Here is a 17,468-nt window from a genome sequence, read left to right on the forward strand (position 1 = left end):
TTCATTTATGAAAGATAATTTTAAAACTATGGTAAAATACACATAAAATTTATCATCTTGACACTTTAAACATACAGTTCAGTAATGTTAAGCCCATTCACATAGTGCTACCAATTTCCTGAAGACTTCATCTGGCAAAACTGAAACTCTGTGCCCATTAAACAACTACTCCGCAGTCCATCCTCCCTCCAACTCCTGACAACAGACATTCTAGTTTCTGTGTAATTTGTCTACTCTAGGTATCTCATATATGTGGGGTCATATAGCATTTGTCTCTTTATGAATGGTTTGCTTCACTTAGCATAAGATTTTCAAGGTTCATCCATATTGTAGCATGTGTCAAAACTGCCTTTCTTTTTAAGACAGAGTAAAATTTCATTGTATGTGTGTATCACACGTTGTTTATACATACACTAGAAGCCGGGTACATGAAATTCAGGCATGGGTAGGGTCCCTAGGCCTGGCCAGCAATCAGGGACAATCAGGGCCTTCCTTTTCTCCACACCACCCCCTGGTGGTCAGTGCATGTCATAGCAAGTGGTCAAACTCCTGAAGGGATAATTTGCATATTAGCCTTTTATATACAAGATTTGTTGTTGGACATTAGGGCCATTTCCACAGTCTGGCTATTTTGAAAAGTGCTAAGAACTAGGCCACCTCTCTGCACTGATGCTCCTTCTTTTAGAGATCTTGGTTGATTTCCCTAACTATTTAGGGTACTTATTCTTTTCTATTTTGTGCTTTAAATTCTCATTCTTAGGATTCAAATTCACCAATAAAGAGTGTGTCCTTGGGTTTCAATCCCCGATCCCAATAAAAGTGGAACCCCAGGACCCTGTGTGCAGTGCGCTCTCCCCACCAACCTAACTGTGTACCCCCTGGTGTGTTTTGGGCATTTCTGAGCCTATAAGTAATAAACTTTTTTACTCCAAGGTTTGCTAATGGTTACTGCTCAAGGGTGTCTTATAATTGTAATAAGAACCCAAAGGCCCTGTCCGGTTGCAGCATTGCTTTAGGAAGGGGAAGTGTCTGTGGAAAGGTCACCGGGACCCAGATGAGTGCCTGCAGGCATTTGTACCCAAGAGCATTACTATCAATAGACCGAGAACAGCACAAAATAGCAATGCCTTGTGCCACCACGTTAGATGGCTGTAATGTCACTATGGCTAAAATGTCACCAGGTAACAGGAATTTTTAGCTCCATTATAATCCTACTGGACCACCTTCATATATGCGGTCTGTCCTTGACCAAAATATCATTATGCAGCCCTTGACTTTATACCCAAAAGTGGCATTGCTGGATCATAAGATAATTCTATTTTTAATTATTTGAGGACCTGCCACACCGTCTTCCACAGAGGCTGTTACACATGTTCAGATTTTTTCACATCCTTCTTAGCACTTGTTATTTTCTAATTTCTTTTAAAATTTTGTTTTGTTGTCTAGTAGCCATTTTAATGAGTGTGAGGTGGTAACTAATGGTTTTGATTTGCATTTCCTAGTGATTAGTGATGCTGAGCATCCTTTCATGCTGGCATGTCTATGTCTGTTTTGGGATAAATGTATATTCAAGTCCTGTGCTCCTTTTTAAAGACAATTATTTGGGGTTTTGTGTAATAGTATAATAATTGTGTTGACTGTAAATTCCAAGTTCAGAGTTGTTTTCTTTCAATCTTCTCCAGATATCATTCCCCTATCTTGTGGCATCCCTCGTTGCTATCTTGAACCTCCATGTTCATCTAATTGTCATTCTTTTTCTCTTCTTTTCTCTTCAGCTGCTTTTCATGCTTTATTTTTCCTCATGACAATATATATGTATCTTTTTTTTTTTATTTAGCCACTAAGAGTCTTGTGCCTCTTATGAGGTCATGTCTTTCATCAGCCTGTATAGAAAAAAAAAAACAAACCTCAAATGTTATCTCTTACCATTTTCTCCAACCCAGTCCCTCTAACCCCATCTTTGGAAAATGACTACAGGTTAGAAAGAGACTATTCTAACCTCCAATTCCTTTTATCGTTTTGTTTCTCTGCGTTGGTTCTGGCTAATGTCCTTTAATTTGCATCACAGTTCACTAGTTAATCTGCCTAAACTGCTAGTTAATGCACCTGATACATTATTTTTTGATGTTGTATTTTTAAAACTATATAAAAGTTACTTTTGGTACTCATTTATATCTTATGAGAATTTAAAAAATGAATTAATGCACCTTGCTTATTATTTCAAAGCATATTTTTCTTTTAAAATATCCCACTCATTTTTTTCTTTATCTTATACATAATACTTTAAAAATATTTTATTTTAAAATATCCTCCTTTTTTGAGCAGGCCAATTATTTTTCCCTAGTGACCAATCACTGAGGATTTAGACCCTGCTGATAATACCTGAGTGTGTTCTTGTTTAGCTCTCCTACCCTTTTTGAGCTTAAGTTCTGAACCCTCTGAACTGAGCAACTAACTGCAAATCCATGAATTCCTAGTTCTCATTGCATGGTTTTGCCCCTATGGCTACACAAGCCTCTGTATTGTCATTTAAAAAAAAAAAAAAGATACTTTCATTGATTTCAGCTCACACATCTTAAAATTGTAGATTGTGCATGTTATGAATGTACTCATCATTCATTAATGATACTTATTTTGAAGGTAATGTGTATATTTGAGGATGAAGTATATGTGATAGTAGAAATATGTCAGCAAATAACTATCCCATTATGTTGAAAGACATTGGACAGATAGTTCCTTATAGGTTGGAAAGGACAGGGGATCTTTGGAAACCCGAGAGCACATCAATATGATTGACATGTAAGGTAATTGTTAAAAATAGTGAGAAATAAGGTTGGGAAGGTAGTTATATCCAGATAATATAGAAAGCCAGGCTAAGGGATTTAGACATCTTTCTAAGTAGTTGGAAGCAATGGAATACCATGGGGCAAGCGGAGGTCATGATTCAGAGCTCTCTAGTTAGAAAAATAACCTGGCGGCAACTAAAGCAACTGCTTAAAAGAGGAAAAGACTAGATGCTATTGTGGTATTAAAGATAGAAGTAAATTTGGAAGAGCATGAACCATATAATTGACAAGGACTAAATAGTTATTAATAGCTTACATTGGCTAGCTTTCCAGTTTAACAATGCATTGTATTCTCTTGGATGTTGTTAGGACTGAATCAGAAATGAATTTTGAGCAGCAGAGACAACCCAACCCCCACCCCCCCCAAAAAAAGGAAAAACAAACAAAACAAAACAAAAACAAAAACAAAAACAGCAACCACAAAAAACAGGAACTACAAAAAACACCACTTTGGATAACCATGTATTTTAGAGGAAATAAAAAGTAATTTCATTATTCTTGCCAATACCAAGCAATCCAGAGTAAAAATAAAGAAGATATTAAGTCCTTGGATTGGCAAAGTAGCCCTCAACCCTGTATTAAGGTATATAAATACATATCATATAATAAAATATTCACAGCAATCTTACTTATTATCTATAATTAACCTAATCTATATATACTTATAAAATGGCTAATATGCTAAGTGTCTGTCTGGATAATGATGTCACATAGCAATGCCTGGATTCCTCTCCCTAGTGACTAGTCTCCTTGCAGTTTCTTCAGCCCAGAAACACAACTTGCTTTATACCCAGGTGGAAACATTTTACAAATGTCTGTGAAGCATTTCCTATGCCTCATCTCATTTGATCCTGACAGAAGCCCTGGAGTAGGTAGGTAAGAGACTCAGTGAAATCATATTTTCTTTTAATTAGCTAGAAAATGGAGATTTAGAAAGCTTAGAAACTTGAGTCAACTGAAAAGAAGTAAAAAATGGCAGACTTTGAAAATTACTTCAGGTTTTCTCACTGTGAAGAATGTAGTCAAACACTGGTGCAGTTAAATATTTTACCCTTTGTTCTCCCTGTGTGATCTACTTTGTGTTGATATTTACTGCTGTGTTGCTGACGATTACCTAAAAGAAAAGTTGGGTTGCTTCACTGGGCTAGAAAGTTTAGCTAAGTCAGAAAGTGGGTGTAACTAAGCGAGTTTATATATATATATATATATATATATATATATATATATATATATATGGGGCAAAGTTGACACATGCACACATGATACATGTAAAGCTTTCACTGGTGCCAATCGCATGTGTGTTTCAATCTGCATTTGTTGATTGTGAATTTGGTTTGACACTTCTATTATAGAGAAAGAGCAAACAGCAATATTAAAACATTTCTTCTAAATAATTTCCTTTCAGTGTGCACAAATTTGTGCACCAGGCCACTAGTTTTCCAATAAGAGGCCCAAATTTAAATGACTTGATTAAAAACAAAAAATAGGTACACAACCTAAAACAGGAAGCCAGGTCTCATTATAATACTGTCTATCTCTCAGCAACCAATTAACTCCAGAGAGTGAAAGATAATGAGGAATAAGTATCCTAGATGGGGCAAATAATGAAGTGTCAGACATAGCAGATTGAGCTTTACAGATGTGTTGTATTACTTTCTCTCTCTCTCTCTCTCTCTCTCTCTCTTTCTTTCTTCTTTTTTTTTCTTTTAGAAAAGAGGGAACTGGATAGGTTAAATAAAAATAAATTTTGAATTTAGAAATGAAGTTCACATTCAAAATCCACCAATATACCAATAAATTAATGATGAAAGGTAACTTGCAGAGTGAGAGGGTATTGATTAGTCACTGAAACTTGTGAAATACCTTCTAAAGGCACTGTCATTAAAACTTGTTTAGAAAAACAATTCAAGGATTTTTGAACAGGAAAGTCAGTGTGGTTGACCTTCCAGGACATATGCTGGGGTGAGGCCCCCAGACCAGCAGTATACTTTAGAGCTGACCCAGAACTGCAGGCCTCCCTGTCTTGTTTGGCTGTTTAATTTTCAATCAGTTTGCAAATTTTGCTATCTGGAGCCTTCACTTTCAGGTGCAAATCTAGCTTTGTGGCATTTTTTGAAAATTATAAATAGGGAGATGTAGCAATTCGATCAGGTAAGTAGCAGTGGCTATGGGGTTCTGGAGGCACTTAGATAGGAGCCTCTCCTTGGAGCAGTGGTAACTACAAGGAGGAGCTAGGTAGAACTTTCAGAATTTCGTCCTCCCCGTACCTGCTGAGCCAGCATCTTCATTTCAACAGTCTCCAGCTGTCTTGTAAGCTTGAGTATTCAGAAGGTACAGTCCGCTAACACATTTTTTAAAACTTTGTAAAATCAAGAAAAGGCCAAGTTAGAGTTATAAAATGCCACAGGTAGGGGACTAAACTGGCCTACTTTATATGTTAATATGCTGAGAACATTTTGTAGTATCTATCATTGTTAAGACTTTATTTCTTTAATTAAAATGTGCAATTGTATTTAAGCCTAAATTTTAACACTTTAAAAAAAAAAATGCCTACTTGAATAGTCAAGGAATAACAACCGAAATATTCATATTGGCTATAACGTACTGAAACTTAATTAGATTTCAGTAATTTCTGTAGAATCCACAGTGGAGGAATGTTAAAAAGATTTTAGTTTCTTTGTTCATATCTTAGTCAATTTCGGTTAACTTTCTGTTTTGAAAGATGTTCGGGTCTATTAATTCTTTTAGGAAAGTTGAATTGTTTTATTTCATTTCAGTAACAAATTGGCACTTAAGACATGAAATAGCCCATTTGTTGATGCTTCACAAGTATTTTCTCCTAACTAGAAAGATGTGCTGCCAACTGGAGAAGCTATTCCTCTAATTTGAATTCCGTCACCGTGAACCGCAGGACTGCAGCTTGTTTCTGGTGCTAAGATTTTACTGGTGAATCATGGGCTGTTAGTGTAATTTCAATGCTAATTGAGGTGTCAGCTTTCAAAACGGCTGGGCAGTAAGACATTAATGATTATTCATGTTTTAAGAAGGGCTGATAAGGGAATGAAATTACAATCTTGTTCAATTTTAGCTAACAAATTAAAGTGTAAATTAAAATTTCCCTGAGATGAAAAATAACTTGAAAAGCCGAAAGAATGAGAAACTTCATTTACTTTTAATTTTCTTTTTCCTGTTTTGTAGATATTCAGAGTATCAGAGGGCTAGCCGTGGATTGGGTCTCACGGAATTTGTACTGGATTAGCTCAGAATTTGATGAAACACAGATTAATGTGGCAAGACTAGATGGCTCTTTGAAAACCTCAATTATTCATGGAATCGATAAGCCACAGTGTCTGACCGCTCACCCAGTCAGGGGGTAAAGTATGATTATTTTTTAAGTTTTTCTAAAATTTCACACACCTTTGCTCTGATTTTATATTAAAAAGTACTTAATCACTCTGAAAATTATATAATTGTCTAACCACTATGCTGTATACCTAAAACTAATATCAAATAATACTGAATATCTACTGTACCTGAAAATAAAAATAAAAATATCTTAGTTTAATTTAGGGGACACATATATGTTATATAGTCAGAAAAGCAAATGTGAATATGGAAATTGTAAAATGGATCTCTGGTTAGAGATTTTTCTTATTTGCATAAAATCAGATTCTTATGCATTATTATAAAATCTCATTAATTTTTGTTTTTAAGAAATCATGATTTTTAAAATGCATGAAAATGTCATTGATTTCTTTTCAAGAACAAATTGTTAATAACATTTATCACATATTGCTATATTAATAGATTGTCTCCCTGGTTAGTCATCATGTACCCACATAGAAAGCTTGTGTAGGGCTAAATAAATTCTTTCTTCTTAAGCACTTTCCATGGGAATAGTTGAAATGACTGTTCCTTTCTAAGATGCCTGATTTCTCAAAGCCAAGATAATTCGATATTGATGCATTACTTTTAATGGCAAGAATTTACTGTAGTTACAGTTAAATATTCAATTGTGAACATAGGAAGTTAAAAGAAGTGAGAGAAAAATTGTCCTTCAGTTACAGGAAACAGCAAGAGTGATGCTTTTTTCCCAGGCAAATATGAAGGTTACTATAAACAAGTGGCTCAACAATTTGGGGCCTTCCTACAAGAAATTAATACAGGACCAAAAATTTACTTTAATATTAATTTTGTTCTTTCATGTATATTTCTAGTCAATAAGCAGATATACACCTAATATTTTTAATCCATATCTTTTTTGAATTAAGGAAACTCTACTGGACAGATGGAAACACAATCAACATGGCAAACATGGATGGCAGTAATAGCAAAATTCTTTTTCAGAATCAAAAGGAACCAGTGGGTAAGTTGTCCTTTTAATAATCACTGCAGTTTTTAATATGATAAAATTGTATTATACAATGTATCTCTGATCTAGAACCTGAAACAAAATATTACAGATTAGTAATAGAAATTAAATTAGGAAAATTTCCATCTTATTAAATCCACTGGGTCTATGTGGGGTAAGGAGAAAACTATCTTTTTTTTTTTTCTCTCGAAATATATTTTATTGATTTTGTACAGAGAAGGATGGAGAGAGATAGAGAGCTAGAAACAACGATGAGAGAGAGTCATCGATCAGCTGCCTCTTGCACACCCCCTACAGGGGATATGCCTGCAACCAAGGTACATGCCCTTGACCGGAATCCAACCCGGGTCCCGTCAGTCCCCAAGCAGATGCTCTATCCATTGAGCCAAACCAGTTTCGGCAGAAAACAATCTTTTTATGGATAAAAATAAAAGCCTTTTGATAATAGTCTTTTTACAATAACTTAAGCACTGGAGTTGCTTAAAACTTAATGTAAATAATAAATACTTTATTTTCACTGTTGAATGTCTGTGTTGCTACAGTGCCAATATATTGTACTGAGACTTCTCCATCATTATTAATAGTTAGAATGATTTGAGGTTAAGTTGTTGCTATTTTATTTTCATTCACTCTCAGTTGTGTTCATTTAGTGTTTTGTTTTTTTTACCTTTGTCAACCATAGTATTTTATTTGTTAAAAGACCATAATTTTCTTTTCAAATTATAATCACTCATCCCTCATAATTTCTCACATTTCTTTGAGAGGCAGGAATTATCATATTGCTTATTTGTCATCTCATAATATCTTTTTAAAAATCCATTAATGAAACCAGATTTAGATATTATGTTAAATGTGAAAATGATGGAATATACAAAAGAAAATAATAATTTTGATTTGCATATAGTATAGTTTTAGTTTGGGAGTAAAATCAATGCACCATGAAGCTTTTAAACTTTTTTTTTCCAGTTTTATGAATGTGGAAGTACACTTAAAGTAGGTTATTTTTAGTAGCTGTGATTCAATAAAGGTGTAGTAGCAACAATATTTACAATAAACAAATTTTTCATATACATTTTAAACATCTGATATAAAATGATACTTTTTAACAGCTCTTTTTCTTGGACTGTTCTAAGATTTGATACTCAATTGAAATACAAAGTAGTGTTTGAAATTAAAGTAAAATGAAATGCTAACTTTTCTGTGTGGAGGATGATAAACAAAGAAACAAGAGGCTCTAAAGACTAGAACCCATCCAAATGAGTTACTTTGAACTAAACCAATTCAGTCAGCACTTACCTGGAGTTATTCAGAATATTTAAAATATAAACTTGAGTATGATGGAAATAGCATGAGCAAATAAAGTCTTTACAATGTAATATGGTAGTTTTAGGTTACATGCTTGTTTCTTTAATGGGAAAAACCGTATCCTCTTTATGCTCAATATCCATTTCTCTGCTCAAAATAAATTAAAGAAAAAGAAAAAAAACCTAACAGCTTATATTAGAAAAGTTTAAAAGAAAGAAATTAGTGTTGCTGTTTACACTTGATAGCTGTCCCTCAGGTGTTACTTGCCAAATGGTACTTTAAGGATGATATATAGATGAAGACTCAAACTTTAATAACAAATATTAAATGTCTACTCCATGTCAGTTATTATTATATTTGAAAATTACTTTTAAATGAATCCCAAATCACAATTGTTAATTTTAATTTGTGCAAGATATACTATTTTACCAGAAAAAAACAAAACAAAACACAATCTTCATTACAAAATAAACCTTAATTAGAATTGTGTATGTCTTTTGACTTAGAAATTTATTGAGTAAACAGATTTTTTTAGTATGAGATTTCTGTTTTTTATCTATTGATAAGAATTTGATACTATCCTTCTCCTAAAGGGTGCAAGAAACTAAATCATTTTAGATTTTATTAAACTTGGTGACCTTGAGAAAATTACTGTTTGCTTATGGTGCTGGCTTTTCTCATCTGTAAAATCAAGAAAAAATATTTTATAAAGAGAATTGAATGAATAAAAGTTATGAGGAGCACATCTGATCTTTAATAGTAGAACCTTAAACAGAAGTAATGGAAGATATATTGGGTCCAATAGACTGGAATATGAATAATTTGATTGTAGTATCTATACTAATAAAAGGGTAATATGCTATTTAGACCAGACATCTTCCTGATGGCCTTCCAGACAAAGCCATGGTGGCAGGACCAAGGCAAAGACAGAGGTGATCGGGCTGGCAGGGGAGAGCAGTTAGGGGGAACAGGCAGGAAGAGGGGTTAGGGGCAATCAGGCAGGCAGGCAGGCAACTGATTAGGAGCCAGTGATCTGGATTGTGAGAGGCATGTCTGAAGACCCACAGGGATCGAGCTTAAACCAGCAGCAGTCAGACATCCCCTGAGGGGTCTCAGATTGGAGAGGATGCAGGCTGGGCTGAGAGCCCCCACACCATGCATGAATTTCATGCACTGGGCTTCCAGTTAAGAGTAAAAATGAATTCAGTAAGGAATAATCATAAAATATAATTCATAGAAATCTAGCAGAAGAATACATATTTTATTTTACAGCTTATAATTTAACACTGAGTTTCCCTTTCTGATAGTTCATTATTGGTGCCTAAAAATGCAGCTGACTTCTAGATATTTATTTTGTATCCTGCTACTTTACTGAATTCATATACCAGTTCTAGTAGTTTAGTGGGGGAAGGTTGAGGATTCTCTACATAGAGTATCATGCCACCTGCAAATAATGACAGTGTTCAGTTTTTCTTTCCAATTTGGATACCTTATATTTTAGATTATTCCTGTCTAACTTATGTGGCTATGACTTTCAGTAATATTGTGAATAAGAATGGTAAAAGTAGACATCCTTGTCTCATTGTCTAATATATTGGCATAAGGGAAATGCTTTTGATTTTGCACATTGAATATGATGTTTGCTCTAGTTTGTTATATGTGTCTTTTATTCCCTTGAGGTATGTTCCTTCTGTTCCCACTTTGCTGAGAGTTTTTATCATAAATGGGTGTTGGATTTTATCAAATGATTTTTCTGCATCCAGAGATATGTTTATGTGGTTTTTACTCTTCATTTTGTTTCTGTGGTGTGTCACATTTATTGATTTGCACATATGGTAACAACCTTGCATCTCCAGAATAATCCTACTTGGTCATGGATCTGATCTTTTTCATGCATTGATGGATCCATTTTGCTAATATTTTGTTGAGGATTTTAGCATCTATGTTCATCATGGATATTGGCCTATACATTTTTTTCTTTGTAGTATTATTTTTTTTTTCTGGTTTGGGAATTAAGATAATGCTGGCCTCATAAAATGAACTTGAGAATCTTTGCTCCTCTTTAATTTTTTGGAATAGTTTGAAGAAGGTAATTGTTCCTTTCTCTCTGAATGTTTGGTAAAATTCCCTTATGAAGCCACCTAGTCTAGAAACTTTATTTGTTGGGAGGTTATTGATTTTTATTTTTATTACTGCTTAAATTTTACTAGTTATAATCTGTCTATTCAGATTCTCTAATTTCTCCTGATTCAGTTTTGGAGCATTGTATGTTTCTAGGAATTTATCCATTTCTTCCGTATTGTCCAATTTGTTGGTATAAAGTTGTTCAAAATATTTCTCACAATCCTTTGTATTTTGTTGATGTCAATTATTATGCTCTTTCATTTCTGATTTTATTTGGGATCTCTCTCTTGATTAGTCTGATTAAAGGTTTGTCAGCCATATTTATCTTTTCAAAAAATAGCAATGGATTTTATTGATCTTTTGTCTTGTATTTATAGATTTGCTTTTTCCCCCTGCTCTGATCTTGTTTCTTCTACTCACTTTGGACTTTGTGTGTGTGTGTGTGTGTGTGTGTGTGTGTGTGTGTGTGTGTTTTCAAGTTTCTTTAAATATAAAGTTAGGTAGTTTCTTGAAATAGGTCTGTAAAGCTATTAATTTCCCTCTTATGTCTGCATTTGCTGTGTTCATAGATTTTGGATTGTGTGTTTTCACTTTCATTTGTTTCAGAGTATCTTTTAATTTCTTCTTTGATCTATTGTTACCCATTCATTGTTTAGTAACATGTCATTTAGCCGCCATGTCTTTGTGTGTTTTTCAGTTTCAGTCTTATGATAGATTTCTAGTTTCATATCGTTATAGCCAGAGAAGATTCTATATGATTTCAAGATTTTTAAAAATATGTTTTTATTTATTTTAAAGAGCGAGATGAAGGGAGAGAGAAACAGCATTTGTTTGCCTTTCATATACATCTTGACCAGGGATTGAACCCATAATCTGGGAATGTGGCAGACTGGGAATTGAACCAGTGATCTGTTGGTGTAAGGTCTGATGCTCAGCTAACTGAGCCACATTGACAAGGGCGTGATTGCAATATTCTTGAATTCATGATATTTAAATTCATGATTTGTGTCTTAACATATGGTTGATCCTTGTAAATATTCCATGTGCATTTGAAAAGAATGTTTATTCTGATCCTTTGGAGTAAAATGCTCTGAAGATAACAATTAAGCCCACATGATCTAGTGTGTCATTTAAGGCCATCATCTTATTGTTGATTTTCTGTCTGGAAGTTCTCTCTGTTGATGTCACTGGAGGTTAAAATCCCTTACTCTGACTCTACTTCTGCCAACGTCTTCCTTTATACCCATCAATATTTGTTTTACATACTTAGGTGCTTCTATTTTGGGTACAAAAATGTTTATAATGGTTATATCCTCTTATTAGATTGATCCCTTTATCATAAAATAGTGTCCTTTGTCTCTTACTTGTAGCCTTTGCTTTAAAGAGATATAAGTTTTTTGAGATATAAGTATTGCTACTGCAGCATTTTTCTTATTTCTGTCTGCATGCTACATCTTGTTCCACCACTTTACTTTTAGTCTGTATGCATCCTTTGTTTCCTTATAAGTCTTGTGTGTGCATGTGTGTCTACTAAAAGAGACAAGTACAAAGATGTTTAATAAATCATTACTAATATAGAAAATGGAGAAAGTGTAAATCTTCATCAAAAGAAAAATGAGTAGCCCAGCTAGCATGGCTCAATGGTTGACCATTGACCTATGAACCAGGAGGTCATAATTCCATGCCAGGTCAGGGTACATGCCCAGGTTGGGGGCTTGATCCCTAGGGTGGGGCATTCAGGAGGCAGCCAACCAATTATTATCTCTCATCACTGATGTTTCTATATCTTAGCCCCTCTCCCTTCCTATCTGAAATTAATAACATATGCTAAAAAAATAAAAATAAAAAAGAAATGCAGCATGTTTATGTGCTGAAATACCATATATACCTATAGACATATTTATGTATATAAATATATATGAAGACATAAATGGATTTCTAGAGCATTGAGTGAGAACAGTAATTAGCAGAATGATATGGCACCATGACATTTATATAACTTTAAAATGAAACACACTATTAATATAGGTTGAACATGGGTACACATATTCACAAAGATATGGAAAAGGTAAACTGCAACTATGCAGACTAATGTTATAATAACAGGTGTCTTTGGAAAGGGACAATAATGACATTAAAAAGGGAATTTTTATATCTTAAAAATGAAAGTGTATTTTATATTTCATAAATGATTCAAGTGAATACAACAAAGTATTGATAGTGTTCAGTTCTATAAAATGAATACAGGAGTGTTTATTTTTGTCTCTCCTCTATGTTAAATCTGGGCTTCTCCAAATATTACTAAAACAACCTGTGGTGTAAACAAAGCTGGATTTCTTGTATACAACAATAAAAGTGAGTGTTAATTCATCAGCATCTTGGTAATGTCTTAGAGGGGAAAGGGCCAATGAAATAGTAATTGAGATATTACACTCTAGTTTAAGGCAAATATTTCAATAGGGGTCTTGGTTAGGATTAAGGATTATGATATAACTAGAGGCCCATTGCATGAAGATTCATGCAGTAGGCCTTCCGTCCCCTGGCTGCCAACATCGGTTTTCCTCTGATACCTGGGACCCAGGCCTTTGCTCTGGCTGCTGCCTTCTGTTTTTGCTCTGGCCTGAGTGCTACTCCTGTAGCTCCCTCCAATCCCCATCACCACCACCCCTTCATAGCAGGCCTCCCACCCAATCTGGCCACTCTGCGCCTACATGTGTGCTGCCCAGAGGACCAGGGGGACAGGGCCATCACCATCTTTTTTTTTGGGTTAATTTGCATATTCACTTCTGATTGGATGGTGGGCATCTCAAAGTGATGGTCAATTTGCATATTTCTCTTTTATTACTGTAGATAATTTTTGGTTGGTGGATACAGAAATGTGTCCTATCTCCTCTTAGTTTTCCACCAATATACCAGATTTTAACTCAAGTATTATTTCTTCAAAGAAGCTTTCCCTGCCTTCCCTGACTAAGCTGAAGTATCTTAGACACTTTTAGCATCATTTCTTTTTCACATTTTTAGCTCTTAACCTTTATTCTAATTTTCCATTTGTTTGTTGAGTATTTGCCAACTAGAAAGGAAACCCTGCAAAGTTAGGAACCTTATCTGTTTTATTGCCATTGTGTTCTCAGTCCAAAGTTCAGTGTGGGACATAAAGTAGATCTTCAGTGTAAATATTTGTTGAGTGAAGTGAATACTGTTTCCTATTACATGGAAAGAAGCTGTTATAGCATTGAATCAAACTAATATTTATTCCTATATCTTAGTTGACTGGAATTACTATGTGAAAAAAAGTGCATACTTGGTGATCTGGGTATAGATTCATGATGCACTCCATTCAGTGTATCTGATTTGTAGGAAACAAATTCAAATATTCTCATGTGAAGTTAGTTGTTTATAAAGACATGCATGACTAGGGAGGAAAAGTTGGAAATATTTGGTCTCTAAGTTGGCTTTTCCACTTATTTCTCTTGTTGTTTCTCACCCTCCCCTATCTAACCCTGTGGCCATTAGACTCTCATTAGCAACTTGGAGATTTTTTATTCAAGAAAATAATAGGCAAAAAAGTATTGCTCAAGTTATCTATTTATTGACAGTGCCTTTGGCACAGGGCATAAGCTAAAACTAAAATATTGAACAGTAACCCCTCTTCATCCTGATCCTGTTGTAATGTTTTATTTATTTATCCTATAGTTATAAAAATCCTTATCTGTAAATTAACTATAAAAATATTACTGTGAATAAGTTTATAGCAGAAAAATTCTAGCAATATCCATTATGTTTAAATTCTTTATTTGTGAGGGATGATGCACTGATTTATAACTATGTTGCATCATAACTATTGTTTTAAGTTATAGTATTTTTTTCCTTTTGTTCTAGAAACATTTTGTTGAAATATATTAAAGAACTTACACTGTTTATTAATTCATACAGAATACTTGGCTTATTGTCTTTTCTTATTTTCTTAATTATTTGTTTCTTCTATTTTTTTTTCCTCCTCTTTAAGGATAGCTTAGCTGTGTGATGCAAATTAGTGAACAAAATATTTTTCTTGGTCTTATATGTAAATTTAAACAGCCATTTAGGGTAAAATCAAAGTTAAGACTCAGAAGTAAACATTTGATATAGAAGAATCTTTGAAATACTCTCAAGAATTCATAGTTTTGTATTCCCACTTTACAGGATGCTTCTAGAACTACTCCCCTGAGATTATTTTTTAAATGAAATTTTCCAGTACTGTTAATGGGTATAGAAACGTGTGAAGAAAATAAATACAAACCCGTTTTTGTTGGTACACATGGTGATCCTATCCATGAAATACTTATCTATACATGTAGATATTTATTCCTGTGTTATTTACTCACTGAATTTCACTGATGCTTATCCTTACAGGGAATTAGTGTGATTATATTTTCATGATGTGTCTTTTTGAGCAAAGTATGGCTTAAATCTGCTCACTGCATTCCCTGAGCCATTTCTGTGGGGGGGGGGGGGGGGGGGGGAATAAGTTATTAGGTTATAAGGAGCTGCTATTTAGATTTTTTTCTTCTCAAATGTATTGATTGACAGATTATAAATGGTAAGAATATAAGTTTCATAAAGGGTGGTAGACAATGATTGGTTTGAGTTGAAACTTCCCAGCCTCCCAGACAGACAATGTGTTAGGAGAAAATATCAAAGTCTGTGTGGGGAGGCTGGGAAGTATCAACTCAAACCAATCATTGTCTATCACCCTTTATGGAACTTATATTCTTACCATGAAACTGGATCTTTGTGTTGCATGCACTTAGCCTGGGAAGTATGTTACTGCAGAACCATCATCACTTTGGAAACAAAAACAACATAATTACAGTGACTACTTTTTAAGCAATTAGAATACGTCAAGCACTAGTAAAATGCTTTGCATTAATCATCTTGCAGTAATCACTTCTGGAAGTCTTTCTTAAACGATTATGAATTTAGAAACAGGTTTGTTGAAAGAAGTTAGTTGTGGTGATGAGTGGTAGAGTTAGAATTAAAATACCATTTTATCTTATATTGAAAACCATAATAAATCTTAGCAAATATGTTATGCCCAGAAATGCTCATTTCATATAGCAAGTACCTGACCTCAAGCAAAGATCAGGAAATGGAACTGGTACTCTTTCTAGTATGGAGGGTTGGGGGAAATCCAGAGCTTGGGTGCTGCTGAGAAATATGTGCTCAATTAGGATTCAGCAGTCAGCTTTCCTAAACAGCCAGGCATATGCAAGAACCAACGTGCCAATTATTGGGCCACACAATTATTTCTGAATCTTCCAATGCTAGATTTAAACAGGAAGTCAGTGATATGCAGGCTTTCCAGTTTGTGAAATTGCTGTTATATTCTGTCTCACTGGATTTCCCTTGCTTGCTTGCTGTTAAATCCATATGCGTGATACACTTGAAATAGAAGTGCATTATAATCTTATCGGAACACCCAGCATAACATTTTTTGAGTATCACTGAAGACTAAGTAATTACAGCCTCCAGGCAGTTCGGGCTGAATAACTTTGTTTCTGTTACATAGAAATCAACCTTCCAGTTATCCATTGTTGAATTGAATATTCTCAGTTAAGATTTATTGCTCTGTCTTGGCTACATTAAGTGCTTAGAGCAGTTTGCATAACAGAGGATTTTAATTTACTAGTTAAAGCCATTTCCATGTTTAAAATGTTTACATATTATGGATTTTATCCTTCAAGCCTCATAAAGCAGCGTGGCCTGCCAATCAACATTGCCCTTCGTGGCTTGTTCTTAAGAATCTTGTGCACACTATTTTTATTTCCTTGATGTTTTCCCTTTACTTTTAATGCAACCTTAACCGAAAGTCATTTGTTTATTCAACCTTCAAGTACACCTTCTTGAAACCTAAACACATTTTATTATTTAATAATTTCAACCCATATGCCACATCATGTGGATTTTGCAATCTATTCATGGATAACATTCATAAGCACTTTTTAGACCATCAAAAGAATTCAAGGAGTCTCATTTAAAAAAAAAAAAAAAATCCTGGGTATGTTTTCTTGCCTGATAATGCAGTTATTTATACACACGCAGTATTCATTATAGTTACTTTATTAGGTATGGAGTGTAATTAATGTACTATAAGTCTGTGCACCTCAAAATAAATGTTAACAATAGTCGCGAAGGCCCGCGGCGGTGTTGACGCGATGTGATTTCTGCCCAGTGCTCTGAATGTCAAAGTGAAGAAATTCAATGAAGCGCGGGTAAACGGCGGGAGTAACTATGACTCTCTTAAGGTAGCCAAATGCCTCGTCATCTAATTAGTGACTCGCATGAATGGATGAACGAGATTCCCACTGTCCCTACTTACTATCCAGCGAAACCACAGCCAAGGGAACGGGCTTGGCGGAATCAGCGGGGAAAGAAGACCCTGTTGAGCTTGACTCTAGTCTGGCACGGGGAAAAAAAAAAAAAAATGTTAACAATAGGTTTTTTAAAAGATTAGAGAAATTGACAAAGCAATATTAAAATTACATTATACTTACATACACAAATAATTGAAATGTATGTTTCCTCTGATCACTCATTTATTCATTTTTAAAGATTAATGTAAAAAGGATTTAAGAAAAAAAAAGTTATGAAGCATATACTAGGTACTGTACCCTGAAAATAAAACCTGGAAGGTCATGGTTTAGTGAATGAAAAAGACACAGATAACTACAAACCATTTGATAAAATTTTTAGTCAAGTTAAGCAAAACCAAACCACTTATTGTTGTTCATAAGTACTGTTTTCCAGACACTATAAAGTCAACATGATTGGGTACCACAAAA

At 34.3% G+C, this 17,468-nt stretch overlaps 1 protein-coding gene across 1 annotated transcript in view; it reads left to right on the forward strand.

Moving 5' to 3' along the window:
- The window catches only part of LRP1B (LDL receptor related protein 1B), a 1,573,107-nt gene that overhangs the window by 1,069,009 nt on the left and 486,630 nt on the right, over positions 1–17,468 (forward strand). Inside the window, exons 30-31 of the mRNA XM_036421500.2 lie at positions 6,045–6,219; positions 7,118–7,212. Of these exons, the coding sequence (XP_036277393.2) occupies positions 6,045–6,219; positions 7,118–7,212 (270 nt within the window). The remainder of the gene's footprint in view (positions 1–6,044; positions 6,220–7,117; positions 7,213–17,468) is intronic.

The sequence above is a fragment of the Pipistrellus kuhlii genome, unplaced genomic scaffold (genome assembly GCF_014108245.1).
Source record: "Pipistrellus kuhlii isolate mPipKuh1 unplaced genomic scaffold, mPipKuh1.p scaffold_m20_p_7, whole genome shotgun sequence".
NCBI lineage: Eukaryota > Metazoa > Chordata > Mammalia > Chiroptera > Vespertilionidae > Pipistrellus > Pipistrellus kuhlii.